At 37.7% G+C, this 18,033-nt stretch overlaps 2 protein-coding genes across 7 annotated transcripts in view; one reads left to right on the top strand and one right to left on the bottom strand.

Moving 5' to 3' along the window:
* The window catches only part of sh2d3a (SH2 domain containing 3A), a 24,879-nt gene extending 15,934 nt beyond the window's left edge, over window positions 1-8,945 (bottom strand). The window contains exons 1-6 of one of the 4 annotated variants that reach the window (XM_015033950.1): window positions 8,778-8,945; window positions 8,473-8,573; window positions 8,228-8,345; window positions 4,358-4,387; window positions 4,220-4,281; window positions 2,956-3,089 (exon numbers count right to left, since the gene is read on the bottom strand). In XM_015033950.1, coding sequence (XP_014889436.1) covers window positions 2,956-3,089; window positions 4,220-4,281; window positions 4,358-4,387; window positions 8,228-8,345; window positions 8,473-8,562 — 434 coding nt within the window. In that variant the 5' untranslated portion in view covers window positions 8,563-8,573; window positions 8,778-8,945. Of the gene's footprint in view, window positions 1-562; window positions 1,018-2,955; window positions 3,090-4,219; window positions 4,282-4,357; window positions 4,388-8,227; window positions 8,346-8,472; window positions 8,574-8,777 lie in introns of those variants that run through there. The other 3 variants (XM_015033952.1, XM_015033953.1, XM_015033954.1) reach the window with 3 other exon arrangements.
* A 4,066-nt stretch (window positions 8,946-13,011) lies between these two features.
* Window positions 13,012-18,033, top strand: part of vav1 (vav guanine nucleotide exchange factor 1) — a 33,369-nt gene continuing 28,347 nt past the window's right edge. For 2 of the 3 annotated variants that reach the window (XM_015033947.1, XM_015033949.1), the window contains exons 1-3: window positions 13,012-13,263; window positions 13,540-13,637; window positions 13,747-13,863. In XM_015033947.1, coding sequence (XP_014889433.1) covers window positions 13,551-13,637; window positions 13,747-13,863 — 204 coding nt within the window. In that variant the 5' untranslated portion in view covers window positions 13,012-13,263; window positions 13,540-13,550. Of the gene's footprint in view, window positions 13,264-13,537; window positions 13,638-13,746; window positions 13,864-18,033 lie in introns of all 3 variants that reach the window. The other variant, XM_015033948.1, reaches the window with a different exon arrangement.

The following is an 18,033-nucleotide window of genomic DNA, read 5'->3' as shown; positions in this document are numbered from 1 at the left end:
AAAAAAGTAAAAAAAAAAAAATTTTAAATTTTTTTTTTTTTTTTTTTTTTGGAATTTTTTCAGTCACAAAAAAAAAAAAAAAAAAAAAAAAAACATAGCTTGAAGTAGAAGTCCATGTGATTAAAGTTTTAATGTTTTTTATGGGGCACATGGTGTTGTAAGGGGCGTTGGCCAAGGTAGAAACACCACTACAAACACTTTTAAATGTGCTGGGAAACCACGTTGTGAAATCTAATGTGAGGTCACTGATTGCAACACTTGTAATGACCACCTGTGTTGTATCAGGCCCCAAATACATTTAAATACCTGAAGCGTGTCAGTAGAATTGCGCAATAGGTAGGCTATTTAATGGAAAACCTGGGAAAGTTACAGGAAGCAAACACATAGTAACAGCATACTAACTTTTTTGGACTAAGCTATATAGCAAGAGCAACGTAAACAGTAGCTTATGTCTGAAGCTATATATGTTTCTCAACCACTCCAAGAACAAACTAAATAAATTTGCTGAAAATGATACCGTGTCAGGCTGCGGCGTAGCACTGACCAAAGCGGTGGTTCCTACCTGTAAGACCGCCTCACAACTCACTCCCCTCGGGCATGTTTCGCGGCTTGTGCTCCACGCTAACACCAACAGCAACCAAACAACAGCTGGGGTTACATGTAATGTTCTGTCTTTTCTCTCCTCTGGTTCCTCCCTGAGCCCCTGATACTGTCCTTCCTGCCCAGAGTCAACGAGTTACCACAAGTTTTACCGAGCTCTCCTTCCTCTCTCCTCCTCTTCTTCCTCCTCCTGTGTGCTGAAACACGGCAGGCTGTGTCAGGCATTCCTGAGATACCTACACATCACCTGGTCACATTTAGCAGGACTATCTTGCCTTCCTGTCTGTTTCAGGAGAGCAGCTGTACTACGGTGTTTCTCAGCTGATTTTCTACCTCAACTTAACTGACCTACTTTTACCAGCACACACCACTCTACACGGTCCGAAACAGTTAGCGGGCTTCAAAATCACTCCTCACCAATGTTGCTTACACTTAGTGTTATGTAAGGTGGCATGGGAGCCTTGAAAGGTGCCTACAAATAAAATGAATTTTTGTTTGCTGTTTCTGTTTGCTAATATGTTTGTATTTGATGCTGGTGTCTCAACCAACACAATGACTCATTTTACTAAGCTCTCCAGATAATCTTGCTACAAAATTGTCTTGAGCTTTTTATTCCTTGGTTACTCAAAGCTTATTTTAAAATATGACGTGGTCATAAAATTTCAGTAAAAAAGTTGTGTTTTATACTGATTAGTGTAAACAATTGCACTGCATGGGTGTTAATATGAACATCTTGGCAAAATGAAGCGAAGTCAGAATTGCATAACACTGTTCAGGACCCTCAAAGACGCTTTACAACAAAATCAGTCATTCTCATTAATTTTTAGGCTCCAGTGGCCTTTATTTGAAAATAGTTAAACAGGAAACACAGTAATGAGAGAGGGGGAAGACATGCGGCAAATGTCACAAGGCCGGGAATCGAACCTGCAACTACCGCCACGAGGACTAAGGCCTCAATACGTGGGTTGTGCTTTGCACTTGTGCCACCACAGCACACCGGCATGCTCATTCATATGGTGATGATGGCAAGCTACTGGATTGTATCCACAGCTACCCAGGGCAGGCTGACAGGCTATATCACACCATCAGCCCTATGACCACCAACACAGGCAAGGTGGGTGAAGTGTCTTACCACAGGACACTACAACAGAGGCAGATGGCACGGGGATCAAATCAGCAACCCACTGATTACAGGGTGAACTTCTACCACCATCACCATGTTGGTAAAAGATTGGACCGTCTGGGTTCTAACTTAAGTTAGCCATCTTCTCCTTCAAAACATGGTTTTCTGCTCTATGAATGGAGTTCCTTTTACTCTTGACACTGAAAGGATATAAAGAAAATGTTACATTGAACTGCGAGAATATATTAGCAACTATGAACTGATAATTATTAAATTCTCAGCATTTTGTACTTATTGATAATTAGTACAAAATATTGCCATATTGGACTTTTATGTCATGATTGGGACGATGGTGGCAACGGTGGTAGGAGTTCATCCCACAATCAGTGGGTTGCTGGTTCTATTCCTTGGGCAAAAACACTTCACCCTCCTTTCCTGGTGGTGGTCACTTTGTTTTCCTCTACTTGAAATATATGAAATTTTCTATACACACTGAACACAAATGTACTGTGGCCTTGAGATCAAATTGTTGTTGTGTTTTTGTCATTTTTAATTGCACTTCGTTAATGTTGTGTTTTTCAATTTGCTGAAGTGGTTTGCACCTCAGGGCCACCATACAGTTGGAATAGAAATGAAATAGATTAAGAACTATGGCCTATGGCAGATTTAATTACTTTAGTTTCCAGTTTATAATAGCCTGAACTTTAAAGCAAACATCAAAGACACCATTACAATCGAAATGCTTTGAAATAGTCTTGAGATTAAGATGGTTAATTCATAGCATTACTCATAAAAAATGCATTTATCTTTGATGATTAAATCATATTTAATGTTTCACAAACTGAGCAGCTCTTCATAGGCTTTTCAGATTTTCAGTAGTTGGTTAGTTTTCTGATCATAAAGTCTCCCAGCTTTTATGACAAACATGTTAATTATTATCCAGACGTGAGTGCTGCTTCCTAAAGTAGGGTTCTTCAGCTCCAGTCCTAGGGGGCAGCGTCCTTTAACTTTTAGATTTGCCTGCATTAAATGTCTGAATCACCTCCTCAGTATGCAGTCACGTTCTCCAGAGTCCTGCTAATGAATTGAATATTTTACAGGTGTGTTGAAGCAGATGCATATGTAAAAGTTGCAGGGTACTGGTCCTCAAGGACAGTATTTGCAGACCCCTGCCCTAAAGCCACTGTCATTTTCCTGGTTCTAACAGACTAACACAGCAGGCGTACGCTTACCTGTGTTTGCCCTCTTGACTGAGAGCATTGTCCTCGTCCAGAGGGCGGAGCTGCGAGCAGGAGGCCGACAAACGGTGTTTCTTGTCAATGCGATGGAGGCGGGGAAGAACGCGATGACGAAACAGATCCTTTGGCTGGTTCCACAGCAAACAGTTGCAAGATGAAGATTCATTGTGTACTATTTTTTTTTATTATTACTTATTAAACATTTTTAATAATAAAAATACCATATAAAGGTTCTTCTTTATTTAAATATCCCCAATAGGGCAACTGACATAAAATTTCCACCAGATGTCCGTAATAACCCAAGTATCAGGCAGGCTGCCTAAAAATAGAAGCAAACTAGTCCATCCGTTAAGTTTTGTGAGATGAAGTGGAATAGTAGAGGAAATAAACTGATTCCAGTCACATTTGTAGCTCAGGTGGGATTTTGACCCATCCTGACACATAAATTGTCTTCAAATTTTGAAGTGTTTTTTATTCCCTCTTGTTTCCGGTTCTTTCTATTGTTTTTCTACTTGATTCAAGAATCAGTAGTTCTATCCGTTTTACTTTTTCTTTTTTAAACCAATTCAAATTTACTTTGATATATCTTATGAACTATTCCCTTGGATGGAAATCCAAATTTGCATAATTTATAAAGCTTTCTTATTCTTTGGTATTCATCGGCCTTCAGCTAATGTAAAACCATTTGATATTGATCTGCACATGAACTGGAATGTTTCCCAAATACTAACATACTGACAGTTTTCAGATTTCCTGACTTTCTTTTAAAGAAAATTGGCTAAAGTGGCCTTTATTTCAGGGTAAACTGACAGGAAGACATGTGGCCACTGTCAACAGGTTGGGACTTGAACCTGTGATGGCTGCATCAGGTACTGAGGACTCCATAGATGGGTCCCAGTTTTCCCCCTGCACCACCAACACTCCCTTCTTTCCCTTCCTTATATTATTTTGTTCTTGTTTTTAATATTTCCAGAGTCATTCCACTTGTTTCCACACAACTTCAGTCAATGATTAATTTGCTTTGATTTCCTATGTATGCGAATCATTTGGGTTGACATTGACATTTGTTGTGAACTTTCAGTGGCCCCATTAGAAAAATTTAAACTGAGAAAACTGTTTCTATCAATTTATGATTTATGTTATTTTGCAAGTAATATAAATTACACTCTATTTATTGATTGATTTATCTATGTATTGATTGACTGATTTATATAAACAATTCAGTAAATATTAACTTTGGGTTTACTGAAGGCCTCACCACGTCCGATGATGATCCCAGGGAATATTGTCGACTGACTTTGTGTTTCACAACCCGATCATCTGAGAAGGACAAATGCCATTAAGGTTTGAGTTTCTGGGCCAGACACACACATTTCTTAGAAGAGAAGATGCATATCACAGTCATATCTGTCTGGTAGAAATGAGCCTGTAAGATAAGAGAAGGAAACACCAAGTTAACAGTGTGTTCAAACTGAGCCATGGTGGATGTTTAATCTGTTTTCCACTAACAAATTCAACTTGGATGTATAGGATATATAAAATATATGGGATACATAAATTGTTTGATATGTTTACCTGAAGGGATTCAATTTTTTTAAGGAAACATCTAAATATCAAATAACGTGGCCAGATAAAGCAGCTTGTCATGCACAGCATAAACAGTTTCAGTAACGACTGATGTCTTCAAGTTAAAAAGTACAGAAGAAAGTTTTATATCAAGCTTTCAAATTCTCAAGAGTACAAGCAGCCTGATAAATAGAATTTTGGTTGTGGTAAATTAAAACTGCAATGAAAGCAAGCATTCTTCACATGTTATATGTACAGGCATTGGTATCCTGGAAAAATAATGTGTATTCATGCATCGTGTGTTTACTTTTTGTTTTGTTTTACTATGTTGCAAACTAAAAAGATCTCCCTCAATTTGTTGAAGAATGCCTTGAACTGGTTGCTTATTTTGAGAAAACTGTCAATTACTGACTTTAAGCTTCTGATTTAAACATGAGCTAAATGAGATTTCCATTTCACATAAATAGTACAAGGATGTCAGATAAAATGTTATAACATGATCATTTTGCTTTTATTTGAAATGGGAAAATAACCACTATTTGTACTATATCTGCAAAGTTTATTGATTGACTATATGAACAAACATGTCATCCCTAAAGTGTATTTATTTGGATTATCTAATGAAAATATGGAATAAATATTAGCTATAGGTGGTATTAGTTGCCAAATGCTTATTGTGCAGAATATTAAGAGCAGCTGTCAGTTTTTCAACTACCCAATAGCTCGCCAACTTTAGTTTTAAAACAGCATCACCTTAAAACAAGTGACTGATTTGAAATGCTCCGTTTCACAACATGACAGTGTGTGCTTTTCCTTTTAAAGTGCTATTTACTTTGGCAAAAATAACAAAAAGCTGAGAAGGTGACTGATTTTGAAACGGATGGAATTTCAGTGTGAGTTAAAAAACAAACTGTGGATGGATATTAAATCTTTGACAAATCTTCTGTACAAACCTTTACACCTGCTGCTCCTACATCTGGTCTGTCTGCTTATAAACATCTTGATGAGAAAATGTGTGTGTGGCACCTCTAATTGAGCCAACGTGGTCTTTCTTTAGGAAGTGCTGTAGGTAACATTACTGCTCCTGCCAGGTTGTCAGCTGACACTGGTTGCTCTGTCTGCTCAGTTGTTTGTCTGCTCTTTTCAGAAAAACTAAGCTCACACCCTACATATGCTGTAGGATGCAGATGCAACTTCTGCAGTGATCTAATTGATATCAACATTTCTTAAAGTTGACTATGACTCATAAAGCAGACACGCTTGCTTTACAGAGAATTTTGCACTTTAGTTTTAGACTTTGTGTCATGTAGCAAAAAAATAAAAACCTAGTCCTATGTCGTGAAATGAAAAGATTCTGGCTTTTATATCTCTTCACAGATAAAAACCAACACAGCAAGTCATTTGGCATGGATCTCTACCAGCTTTGCACAAGCAGAAATAAATTCTTTTGCCCTCATTCTTTATTAGAAATAAACTGAAAATCAGAATCTAGAGGCTCTGTAATTCTAATGTCTTGCCAAAAATTACCAATTGCATTTGGTGTGGACTTTGGTTTGGTTTAAGAGCAGCTGTCAGTTGCTCTTAAACTGACAGCTGCTCAGTTTAAGAGCAACTGTATTCTCTGTATTCAGAGATTTTAATTTGCCTTACATTTCTTTTCCAAATGGATGGAGTGAAAATGCTCTGCAAGTTGTTCAAAACATAGGATATTTTTTAACCTAACTGTACTTTGAATTTATCCTTTGAAAATCTTTCCTGTGCTGTGCATTGTGTTTCTTAGTTTTTATGATGCTCTTTGTTCTCTAAAGAGCCTTAAAGACCTTCACAAAACAGCTGGATACTGAGAGTAAAATAAACACACACACTATTTATTAATTACAGCATTTATAAAGTCAGTTGGTTGTACTGTGTTTAACTTATGAGTATCAGAGTAACACTTAACATATTCCTTTAAATTCACAATGTGCTATTTTATCTTGGTCTCTCACACTGACTGAAGCCCCCAATGCTTTAAAGCAGTGGTCCCCAAACTTTTTCCTGTGAGGGCCACATAACTTTTCCCTTCTCTGGTGGGGGGCCAGAGATTGTTGACTGGGCGGGAAGAGGGGGGTGCGTTTCACTCATGGTTTTTACCCAGAAAGCACATGGGCAAAAACCATGAGTGAAACGGTCACTGGGACTAACTAGGATATATTCCATTGAGGGAAAGTAACTTTAACATATTAATTTCTCATATGTTAACATAAAGGCTCATTTTGAAGTATAAGTTGCTAATTACAGGCATTGCTTCGAAGAATTCAACCTGGAATGCGGCGTTCATAACAAACACGTGTGTTCATCCGCTCTACTGCTACTGTTTCCCCGGAAGTAAGACAGTGTTTTTCTTTCTTTTTATCCCCAAAAGCCCCACTATGTCTTACTTTCGGGGTATGTCTTATATTGGAAAAAAATTGTCGAATTTTTTGTTTTAACCATAAAACGCGGAAGTGGGCAGGAGGCGGCGCTCATTAAGATCAGAGGGAGGGGGCAGACGCGGCAACGTATGGAGAGGGGGACGGTGCGGACGTGGGCAGGAGGCGGCGTGCAGCTAGATGAGAGGTGTTTCCCCGAAAAGTAAGACATATATATGTCTTACTTTCGGGGTACGGCTTATATTAGCCGACCCCCTTGAAACCCTCGATACGTCTTACAATCGGGGGTGTCTTACTATCGAGGAAACACTGATTAAATAACATAAGTTAAGCAGTTCCCTAAAAGTCCAACAGATGGCAGCAATGCGCCACACAGTTTACAGGACACACTTCCTGCTAAAGAGCCCCCTGGCGGTTGAAGAAAAATCCACATATAAACCGGAAAATACAATGAATGAAAAAAAAATCTGAATGCTCTCTGGTATTGTTCAGGGGGCCGGACCAAATGTGGAGGCGGGCCGGATCCGGCCCGCGGGCCATAGTTTGGGGACCCCTGCTTTAAAGTGTATGATTGTAACGTGACAGAACATAGAAGCAGTCTTTGGCAACAGTAAGCAGAGATTTTATTTTGCAAAACAGAAAGATTTCACTTTTAGAATCTGAACTGTAGGAGTTAGATTTTAAAAAAATTTTTATTATTTGTTGGATATTCTTTGTTTTAGCTTCACGTGAGCTGTAATATTACATCAAGCAAACCCACACTAAGTGTGTTCTGTAGTCGCTGGCTCGTCAATTACAGTAACTTAACAGCATCTTTAAAAATGCAAAGAACATGGCAAATTTAGAGTTTTAGAAATATAATAGAGAAGGATATATTAAGAAAGCAGTTAAACAGAATTGTTGTATCTTTTAATCATTTACACTGCAGCACAACCAGCTGAAACGGGAAGTCAGAAAAATCAGCACTTTGAAACTCCCAATAATTCTTTTGTTAAAGATTGTGGGATTGTTTATGATTCGTCAATTAAAAGTCGCACAATGACCATTAATTAAGCTGATTACTCTTTTGTAAGTTTAGTGATGGCTGTTGCTGAAAACCTTGTTCTGATCCAGACAGAAAGGGTTCATTTGCTGCCCCTGTAGTCTTTCACTGCAATCAGCTGTGGTGCAAATTTTGAATAATTTAGCTTTAGTTACAAAAATAGATTTCAAGTAAGAAAACCTTTTGAAACATGTTTTTCCTCCAGCCCTGTGTACATATCGCACTGTGTGTGTGCTTTGTGTCTGACCAGAAGGCGGGTCCAGCCTCTGTCGATCTCTTGAAAGCTGAGTGAGGATTGTCTCTCTGTGTGTTGCATCCTCTATACCAGCATCCCTCAGCTCTCCATCCGTTACATACAGCAAACCCTGCAGAGTAACAACAGTGAGAGCCAGCAGGGGATTACACCGGATTGAACTGAGGATTTCAACACAGAAGAAAGAAAAATGTACATCCCAGCAAGCATAAACAGATGCCTTTTGAGCCTTCACATACCTCCAGACCATAATATTCACTCTCCAGAGACCTGGTGTACTGGGGCAGATCAATCTGTCTCAGCCACCAGGCGATGGAACGATTATTCATGTCTGTACGAACTGAGGAGAAAGGAAACTGTTGACATACCAAAGCAAATGCTAACACACACATGCCTGTACATGTCTGAGCAAAAAAAGTGCCTAAGAAAGACAAATGAAGGATTATTGTGGATTCATCGTACTTTCAGAAAACATTCTACCAGACACATGAGGAATAGGTCTTGTACTGTTTGGCTTTCAGTAGTAAGAGAATGTAACACCTACCTGTTTGCAGGATTCACAGTGGCACTCTCAGCTTTTTTGCTTAGCAATCTCTACATGTGCCCCCCCCCCCACCCTTAATTCATTTACTTCCTTCTGGTATTTTCTTCCTGCTTTCTTTTCCAACTGCTCCCATGCAATTCATCCCTGTCATACAGTCAGTGTTACTTTCTCTTTGTGGTTACAGTGGAGGCCTGCTCCCCCCTCAAACCTGCAGGGTCACTTAGAGGCCAATCAGATTGTACAGCGGGCACCCAGCACCCCAAAGAGATCAGCAAATCACCATGCAAGGATTAGAATAAGCTCCCAGGAGGTGGAGAGAGCAGGTATAAGCATGTCAGGAAGAGGAGAAAAACAAGCAGCATGTCAGGTCAGAGATAGGTATGTGTGCAAACTGGTGTGTCCTCCAAACTGTCTTCATTCAAGGCAGTGGAAACAAACAGATGAAGGTGGTATATCTGTACGAGCAACTAAGTTGTGTAAGAGGGACATCTAGTGTTTAAATTGGACATACTATTTCTCTAACAGTCAATAGGCAAGTACATACCCTGGATAGGACCCCAGTCCAACTCTGAGCCAGAGATACAGGGCTGACAGTTGTGCACACTCCTTAGAGAACGACACTATTGGTTTTAGACCATAAAAGGCAGCTGAATTAACAAAGGAGAATCCAGCACAGAGAGACTATATAAACATAAAACTGTCATGAAGTGTGGGTTTGTGATTGGACCACAAAGCAGACCAGAGCTGGAAGTGTGGTTTATTTTAAGGTATTTAATAAAAACATGAAAAAAAAAACAAGAATCACTTGAGCCAGAGCAAAACTCAAATGGGAGAATAGGAAGCATGAGAGTAGACATAACGAACCGGCAAGTAGTGACTAGCAATGAAGTGCTTAAATACTGGGGAGGTTGAGTGTTGGAACAAAAGACTCAGGCTGGTGAGCTAATTGGTCACAGGTGTGAGTGGAGGGAGTGAAAGCAGACTCAGGAGGGGGAGAGAGAAAGTGGCACAGGGAAGCGAGCAAGAAAACCCAGGGGAACAGGCAAAATACAAACACTAAAGAATAACTGGACTAAAGAAACCTATGTAGTGTCTGACCACACAGGAGCACTTTCTGAGGATTTGGGAATGCAGTCAGGTCAAGGGTCAAAAGACATTAAGCTTGAAAAATAAGTCTAATATATGGTCTCCAGATGTATAAGCAGACAATCCGGAGCCAGGACCCAAAAGAAGACATGAACGTGAAATGTATACATATGGTGATTTGTTTACTTTGGGGAATATGTGTAGGGTAAAACCCTATAAAAGGGACACTGCCCAGAGATCGGGAGGATTTTGCTATGATTGGGCTAAGATATCCTCACAATTTGGTCATACTGATTTAGACTGCAGTATTCTAATAAAACTTTGCTGTTCAACCAAAGTGTGTAGCTTGTAGACCCTTTTTCTGCAATGTCACCACACAGCAACCAGAGAAGACGGCCGGAAGACACCGCACCTGATAAAACTAGAACAACAGATAATAACCAGAAATAAGAAATAAACATAACTAGAATCACTAAGGAAGAGGAAAACAAGGCAAAGATAAATTGAAAAAACTAAGGAAAACCAAAAAATGACAAAAATCCAAAACCAAACTCAAACAACCCCAGACAGACAAAAAAAAGAAAGAAAGTTAAGAGACTCAGCCAACACTTTCTTGCTGGTGACTTATTATTATTATTATTATTATTATTATTATTATTATTATTATTATTATTATTACTATTATTATTATTATTATTATTATTATTATTATTATTATGAAAACTGTACTAATTTGATGTTTCTGTTTCTGAAAGGATAAATAAAATAAAAGTTAGGGTCATATACCACAGATTCTCTAACTTTTAAGATCTTTTAAACAGTAGCATCTTCCCAAGTGCTGGGACACATTTTAAAACATTAGCACAAAATGACTTGAACCGTTAATTTATTGTGATATGTCATTGACACAAAGAAAATAAATTCTTAGCAACTGCAAATTGAGAGAGGAATATAATTAATTAGCCTTGGACTGGATTCAGGAGCAGTATGACTTTCTTTAAAAAAAAAAGGGTTTATTGACTCTTCTGGCCTTTATTTGATAGAGAATTGACAGGAAAGTGGGTAATGAGAGAAGGTGAAAGATATGCAGCAAAGGTCAACAGGCCAGGAATCGAACTTGTGACAGCTGTGGTTGTGCTTAACCCCTGCACCACCACAGCACTCCAGCAGTATGATTTTCATTATGGCTTTAAAGAGACCCTCTCAAATTTGCTGGAGGGTCATCAGAGCTTAGCAGGGATTGAGGGCTGGAGTCCGGTCTGGACCTGTGTGTTCTCTGTCTTGGTCTCGTTTAACAACACGGTCCCTTTCATAAACATTTATAGTGCGCACAAGGACAAGGACAAGACAATGCCAAATGCTCAACACCCAGTTTCAACACAAAGCACATAAATAATAATAAAATGAAAATGCTAAACCTGCATAACGGTAAAAACACATAGTTAAGATTACACATATCTGCAACTCTGCCCAAAGAATTTACATGGAACTGAAATCTGGTTCATTGCTATTCCAAGATAATAAAATTCTGTTTCTTAAGCAATTTTGTAATTAATTTATTCTGTAATAAATGTATGGGCAGGACTGAGCAAGGTGGGATAAACTCTGGCGTGCCACGCCCTCTGCTCTTTTTGGGGCCTCTTACTCCTCACAGTCCACCTGTCACACTGTAAGACAACATATTAAACTTAATGCACAAAAAATAATACTGCATAAAAAGAAAAACACTAAACTCATTACATCCTGATCGCCTCGGTGATAGTTCTGCTTCCATTTGAGTGCCACCATGCAAGCTTGAGGCTTAGCTTGACTAAGAAAGCGTAACTTTGGCTGGGTGTTGGACTCTGACATCCATTGCTAATGTCTGTCACCGCAAATAACCATGTATATTATAATAGCCTGCCTAAGATGAATCTGGACCCACAGTTTTCTTCCTGATGTCTTGCCTGACTTCTTCAGATTTTCAGTGATGTAACACCAAGAAGCATCAATCTAAACAAGGGCCACCTTCGTCTGGGTTTTAGTGTAAATGCATCAATAATTACTGATACAATCATGTATTTGTCTTCAATAATACTTCAGTAATATTTGAAATTTAGAATTTTTTTTTAATAATTCCAAATATGTTTTGTTGATACTATATGCATTATTAATTAATATCTAAATATGGAGTATAAATGTGCCAGCTGACTTTATCAAATGTGCTTTCATGTATGTGAAAAATATACATTTAATTAGACAATTATGTTTTAAGGGTTACAAAGCTACACTTAAAATTTGAATTTATTATAATCTATAAACAGCAAGCAGCAATATATCTTTTAACAACATGTCTATATTGCTAAGATAGTGCAAGACAGTTGGGACTGTGTGAAGGTTTTGCATACTTAATGAAACGTTAGAAATCTTGAGTAATCCTTTGTAATCATGAAGGATTAATTTGCTCATAATTTAACAAAAAATAATTAATTTGCCACAGTATACTTCTTAGTAGTTTATACTATATAGAAGTTTGCACCTATACACAGCTAAAATGCAAGATTTATTTTTTTAAGACTTGTCTTTGCTCCATGTAACAGTTCCTTTAAAAATCACATTTCTTTAGAGCCTCTGTTTGCTTGAAAGGATAATCTGAATACAGTCTGAGTCTGATTCAGTGCTGCTAGGTGTTTCTGTTCTTTGTGAACCATTTCCATATACATTATGCAGTTTTAGGATTTTTTTTTTTTCCGTGACCAAAATCTGTCTGCAGTTTTCAGCTTCAAGACAAACTTATCAAGAATTCAGAACACTATACAGAAACGTAGGAATGTTTTCTTCCCATTATAGCAGCTTTACTTAGTTATTTGGTGTCTGCGTGTGCTTTTCTAACATTTCCTCAACATGACACTAAATTAACATTTTGGTAAAACGACATAAAACCCAACAGTCCAGCTCTAAAATCTGCATGTGTAGGTGCTTCTATAAAAATTGATGAAGACAAACCTCTGTTTTACATGTCACACAAACAGATGCATGCTTAGTAATTTTGCATCTGATCAGTTCCTTGCATTAAGTCTACACACACATTCTTATGCAGGCTCACACTCTTTTTTTTTTTATCAGTTTGCAACAGCAGCAACAGCAGCAACTTTGCATATGGCCACACATGTGTGTCTGCGTGTGTGTCTGTGTCTGTGTGTCTGGGTGGTGATTGTGTGTGAGGGTGCGTCAGAGGAAAAAGGAAGTTGCGGGATGAAGTTAAAAGCCTTCAACACAGTGCAGCTCTGCAGAACACCCACTACGGAAGACAGACAGAAGAAGAGCGCTGAAGTTGAAGTCTGAACATGAGATAATGAAAGTTAAGTTACGGAGTGAACATTGATAGAAGACATAAAGCTGTGAAGAGAAATTAGTGAAGGTAAGACAAAATTGTTTTAAATTCGTACGATGTCATTTAGTTGAAAGAGGAAGTATTTTCATGTAGATTTCAGGGAATTGTTAGTTTTCAGAAAGCTGCTTTTTTGAAATGGCTGCAAGTGTGACAGTTCAGTGATCTTTGTAGTTCAACCGATTTTTTGTAAAACTGGACTTAAATGGATTCTTACTGCGTCAAAGCTCAAATAAAAAGTCAAGTCGAGAGTCTTTTGCAAGAAGCATATATTGTAAATTAATCTGTATAAACTTTATATTGGAGGAAAAGCAAAGATGGAGCTATGGAGGCAGTGTGCGATGTGGCTGATAGAGTGCCGTGTTCTTCCTGAGAACCACCGGGTCACATGGGAGGGCGCACAGGTAAATCAGCTGCATCTCACCCACACTTAAACACCTGCATACAAATGTACGTCCTCATCTCTTTGTTTCTTCATTCAAATTTGTATGTGTGTGTGGTTGATGTCCTCAGGTGTGTGACTTGGCTCAAGCTCTCAGAGATGGTGTGTTGCTCTGCCAGCTGCTCAACAACCTGCTGCCTCAGGCTGTCAACCTGAGAGAGATCAACCTGCGGCCACAAATGTCCCAGGTGAATCACTCAAATCTTTTCCTCCTCCATGTCCATAGGTGATTTTCATAGCAACTACTCTGCCAGCATGCATCACTGAGGCCCAAAAGGCTTTATGATAAGAAAATATTGTAATGTCTTATCTCACCTGCTCTGGAAGCATGCAGAACTGTAGTAGAGATGGTGGTGATGGTGGTGTAAGTTTACAGCCAAACAGAAAGAAATGGTGTACATAGAAAAATAAGAAACCCAAAAACTCTATAATTAAAGTCCTGAACCCAAACTGTAGACTTTCTCTCCTTACTGATCTACATCATCTACTTTATACACACCTCAAGCAAAATAAAGTGATTTTTGTATTCAGTCAATTTCTGATCAAACAGCTAATCATTCTTAGGAGTTATAAAACTTTTCATACCTAGCAAAACAGCATCTTCAATAAATGTGGTAAAGTTTACAAACATGTCAAAAAACTATACAGTGCATTAAATGAGGAGGAAAACCAATTTTGGTACATCGACAAAAAAAGTATACTGTAAGATCGCATTTAGGAATTTTTTGATAGTAGATCAGTAGTGTAACGCTGACTTTTTATGTTGTGTATTTGCTATAAGAAAATATCAAACTTTGTATTACATAAAGTTTTTTATTTTTATGAAGCTCAAATATGCTAAAAAGATTTAGTGACAATAAATCTGAAACAAGGTATAAAAATGACTTATTCATAGTATATTCTTGAGATACCAACTCTATTCCTGCAGATTAACTTTCAGTTAAATTTAAGACTTTGTGAGACATTTAAAAGATCATTTTAATTTAAATCTAAGTGCTGAATTATTAAAAAAACAAAGATATGTTAACCCAATAGAAAATAACTGTAATTTTAGCTACGAAGAACGCTAAACACACCAGAGAAAACCAGAAGTAAAATTCTTCTTTTACTTTTTCTGGGAATCAGTAATATCTGGCCCTGTGAGCTCACACTGTTTTTTTTGTTTGTTTGTTGTTTTTTGTTTTGTTTTTTGTTTTTTGCCTTACACATGGTGCAACCTTCACAGACTGTGCTCCTATAGGAAAATACAATTTTGGCTGATAATTCCCAGCAGCCATACTCACTAAAAAGAAAGCGATCAGGCAGTATGCTTTATTGCTTTGTGGCATGCCTTCTCAATGTGGAGTGGGTTTCCCTCAGTCATATGTATACACTGTAAGCATTGTGAGAAAATAAGACAACTGTTGGACAATGACACTGAAGTTGTTAGCTAATCAAGCAAAAAGAGGGAGCAGTTTATGCCAGAACTGACCGAATTTCCCAGTAGAGCAGCACAACTCCCAATGTTATTGCTGCATTAAAAAGAACAACAAACGGCAAGAAAATAAGTTTTAAATGGATACACCTGCAAATGTAACTAAATTTTACTTGAGCTCTTATGAGGAAAATCTTTGTTATTTAAAACTTACCAAAATGTAGATGTTTGTATGACTTTTTTAGACCCTGGGAAAATCATAAAACTGTATCTGCCAATGTATTCAGTTTCTGCATTTTGAATTTAGATAAAAAGATAAATGATTCATCAATGACTTTCCTACTGTTTTCTGTTTTTTAAGTCAAAGAAAAATGTCAAAAAGCTCTTCCTGCATTATAAAATATGTCATAAAATGTGCTGAGTCACATCTAAAGCTAATAGCGTTAGCCAACAAGATTCACTTTGAACTAAATGCTATCTTCCAGCTAATCAATACAGTACAGGTGGCTGAAATCTAAATAAAGTTTAATTAAAACATTTCAGAACTTGTACTAATTTGTGGGATTTAATTTTGTTACATTTTGGATCGGGGTAACCAGGCTAGCAGAGTGCTAGCTAATGTAGGGCTACTATAGCCTATATTATATAGCCTTCTAAGTTATTGAAGAAGCTGACAGAAGCTGACATAAATCTTACATTAACATGCATGGAAAAGAAAAGAAAAAGCTCCAAAACTCAAAGACAGACCAATAGCTCATTTATTGTAAGCACTGGCCTGAAGTTTTTCTTTTTTGTTAGGGATTACATTCTGATAGCATCAGATTCTCAGTGAAGTGAAAATCTGCTGTTGCTACAGGATGAAAATGAGATGACAGACATAATTAGCAAAGAGGTTAATATTTGATGACAATATGATGATTTGAGAACATCAAAATAGACATTAACACAGAGAGATTGTCACATGTTGGGCCTAATCCCCTCAAGAGAAATGACACCATGTTTGAGCAACATTTCAAGTGTGCATCTAAATGTGTGTGTGCTGTTTGCAACCTTGCTAGATGTGTGCAGTGTGCAGGGTGCAGGGTGTAGGGTGCAGTGTACACGTGAAACTCTGGGAAATCCTATGAGGTCAGATTTGGTTGAGAAATATCCGCTCAATAACAGAAGACAGAGAGTCCACTGTGATGTGTCATCAGCACATCGGCTCACCTGATGACATTGCACAAGTTGGAGATATCCGTTATGCTCAAACACCAATAATTACTTTGCTCTGATTATGTATGCTCTGTGAGAACAAGTATGTGACTGTTTTGTTCGTTTATACCCTGATGTGTGCAGCAGCAGCAGCAGCAGCAGCTAGAACTTAATGTTTCCTCTTTTCTCAAATTAGAGTTCTGCATTTAGCTGTGTAGAGGTAGAATGACAGAGACACAGAGAGACAGACAGACAGAGAGAAACAGTCAGGAAGAGAAACAGACTGAGGGAGAGCTGCATGTTCAGGAAGTTACATAAAGCAGCAAATGTCTGACCACCATATCACTCAAACCGTGCTCCGTGTGGTTTCTCTCATTGCCTTATTTTGGCTTCAATTACCGTTCTTCTGACACCTTGTTTTAGGTTAAGACACTTTTTTATCTTAATGCATTTCTGTGTGAGTTCATGTGGCCCGTTCTGTCTGCTAGATCCAATTTCTAAGATGTTTTCAATTAAACATTTGGGTTGCTAGTTAACAGGGGCAGACTTTAAGCTTCTCCATTTATAAATCTTAGGCTACACCACAAAAATACAAGATAAGTAAAAATGTTATGGAATCAAGGCATTAGGTTTTGACTGGGGTTGAATTGAGCATTTAACAAATGGAATATTTTTAAAACAAGGGTTCATGGCTGACAATTATGTCCTTAAAGGTTGCAGAAAATCATTTATCAAACCCTAAAAATGTTGTTTATCAATATTGCTTCACAAAGCTCTTTTAAAATATACATGATATTATCTTGAAGGAAAAGCTCTCATCTTCTGAGCCCTATCTGGAAGTCGGTGTGGGAAAACAATTAAATGAGTTATCTCATGAGTGTTTCGGAAGAGAACTTTGACATATTTAAAGAAATGTGTGCTTTCTTTAAATGACATATTAGTTCTTTTCCTCCGCTTAGGAATATGCTTATTTTCAGTGGGTCCTCTTGTCTGATTATTTGTTATGTCAGAAGAAAAAGCCAGCCTTCATGCTGTACGACTAACAGCGACATAGTTTCATGAAGGTGGAGACATGAAATGGAGACTCAATCAACAATACTCATGGACTGTTGACTTACTGAAGTTTTACAGGCGCAGATTTTTTTGTGTGTGTGACTTTAAGTCAAAACTAAACGTCAAACACTAAAATGAAATAAGAATTAACAGAAAGGTGAATATAAATGACTTGTTAGTATGGAGATTTACTTATTTTAGAAATACGCAAAAAAAAGCAGCAAAGATTTAAAATCTATCTTTGTTTTTTGCTGAAGGTAGTCAACTAATGATACATTCTTCCTTACCTATTTTTGAAATTGTGTTTTGCACACAGTCAGAGTTGTTAACGCTGTTGACTTGCAGGGCAGCGGGCCCCTCGTTACCTACAGATGATAAGCGGGTATCGAAACCTGATGGAAGATTTATTCATGTTGTGGCTAAAAATAAGTGTTTCAATATGGTTTTACTTGAATTACTCATGAATTGGGACTCCGTTAATAAATTGTCTAAAATAGAAGATTGAACATTTTAAGCTTTATTTTGAGCTTCATATCATATTATGATGTCATTCCCTAATGAAAAAGATAACTAAAGAGTTACTTTGATTCTTTCACACGTGTTTGAGAAATCCTTCAATCTTTCCTGGCAGTCAGCGCTTGCTCATTCAGTGTGGCAGTATTTAATTTTTTTTTTTTTTTTTTTTTTTTTTTCTTTT

The sequence above is a fragment of the Poecilia latipinna genome, unplaced genomic scaffold, assembly GCF_001443285.1.
Source record: "Poecilia latipinna isolate Pla-1442-1.1 unplaced genomic scaffold, P_latipinna-1.0 Scaffold283, whole genome shotgun sequence".
Classification (NCBI taxonomy): domain Eukaryota; kingdom Metazoa; phylum Chordata; class Actinopteri; order Cyprinodontiformes; family Poeciliidae; genus Poecilia; species Poecilia latipinna.
This window is presented reverse-complemented; position numbering and strand designations above follow the sequence as displayed.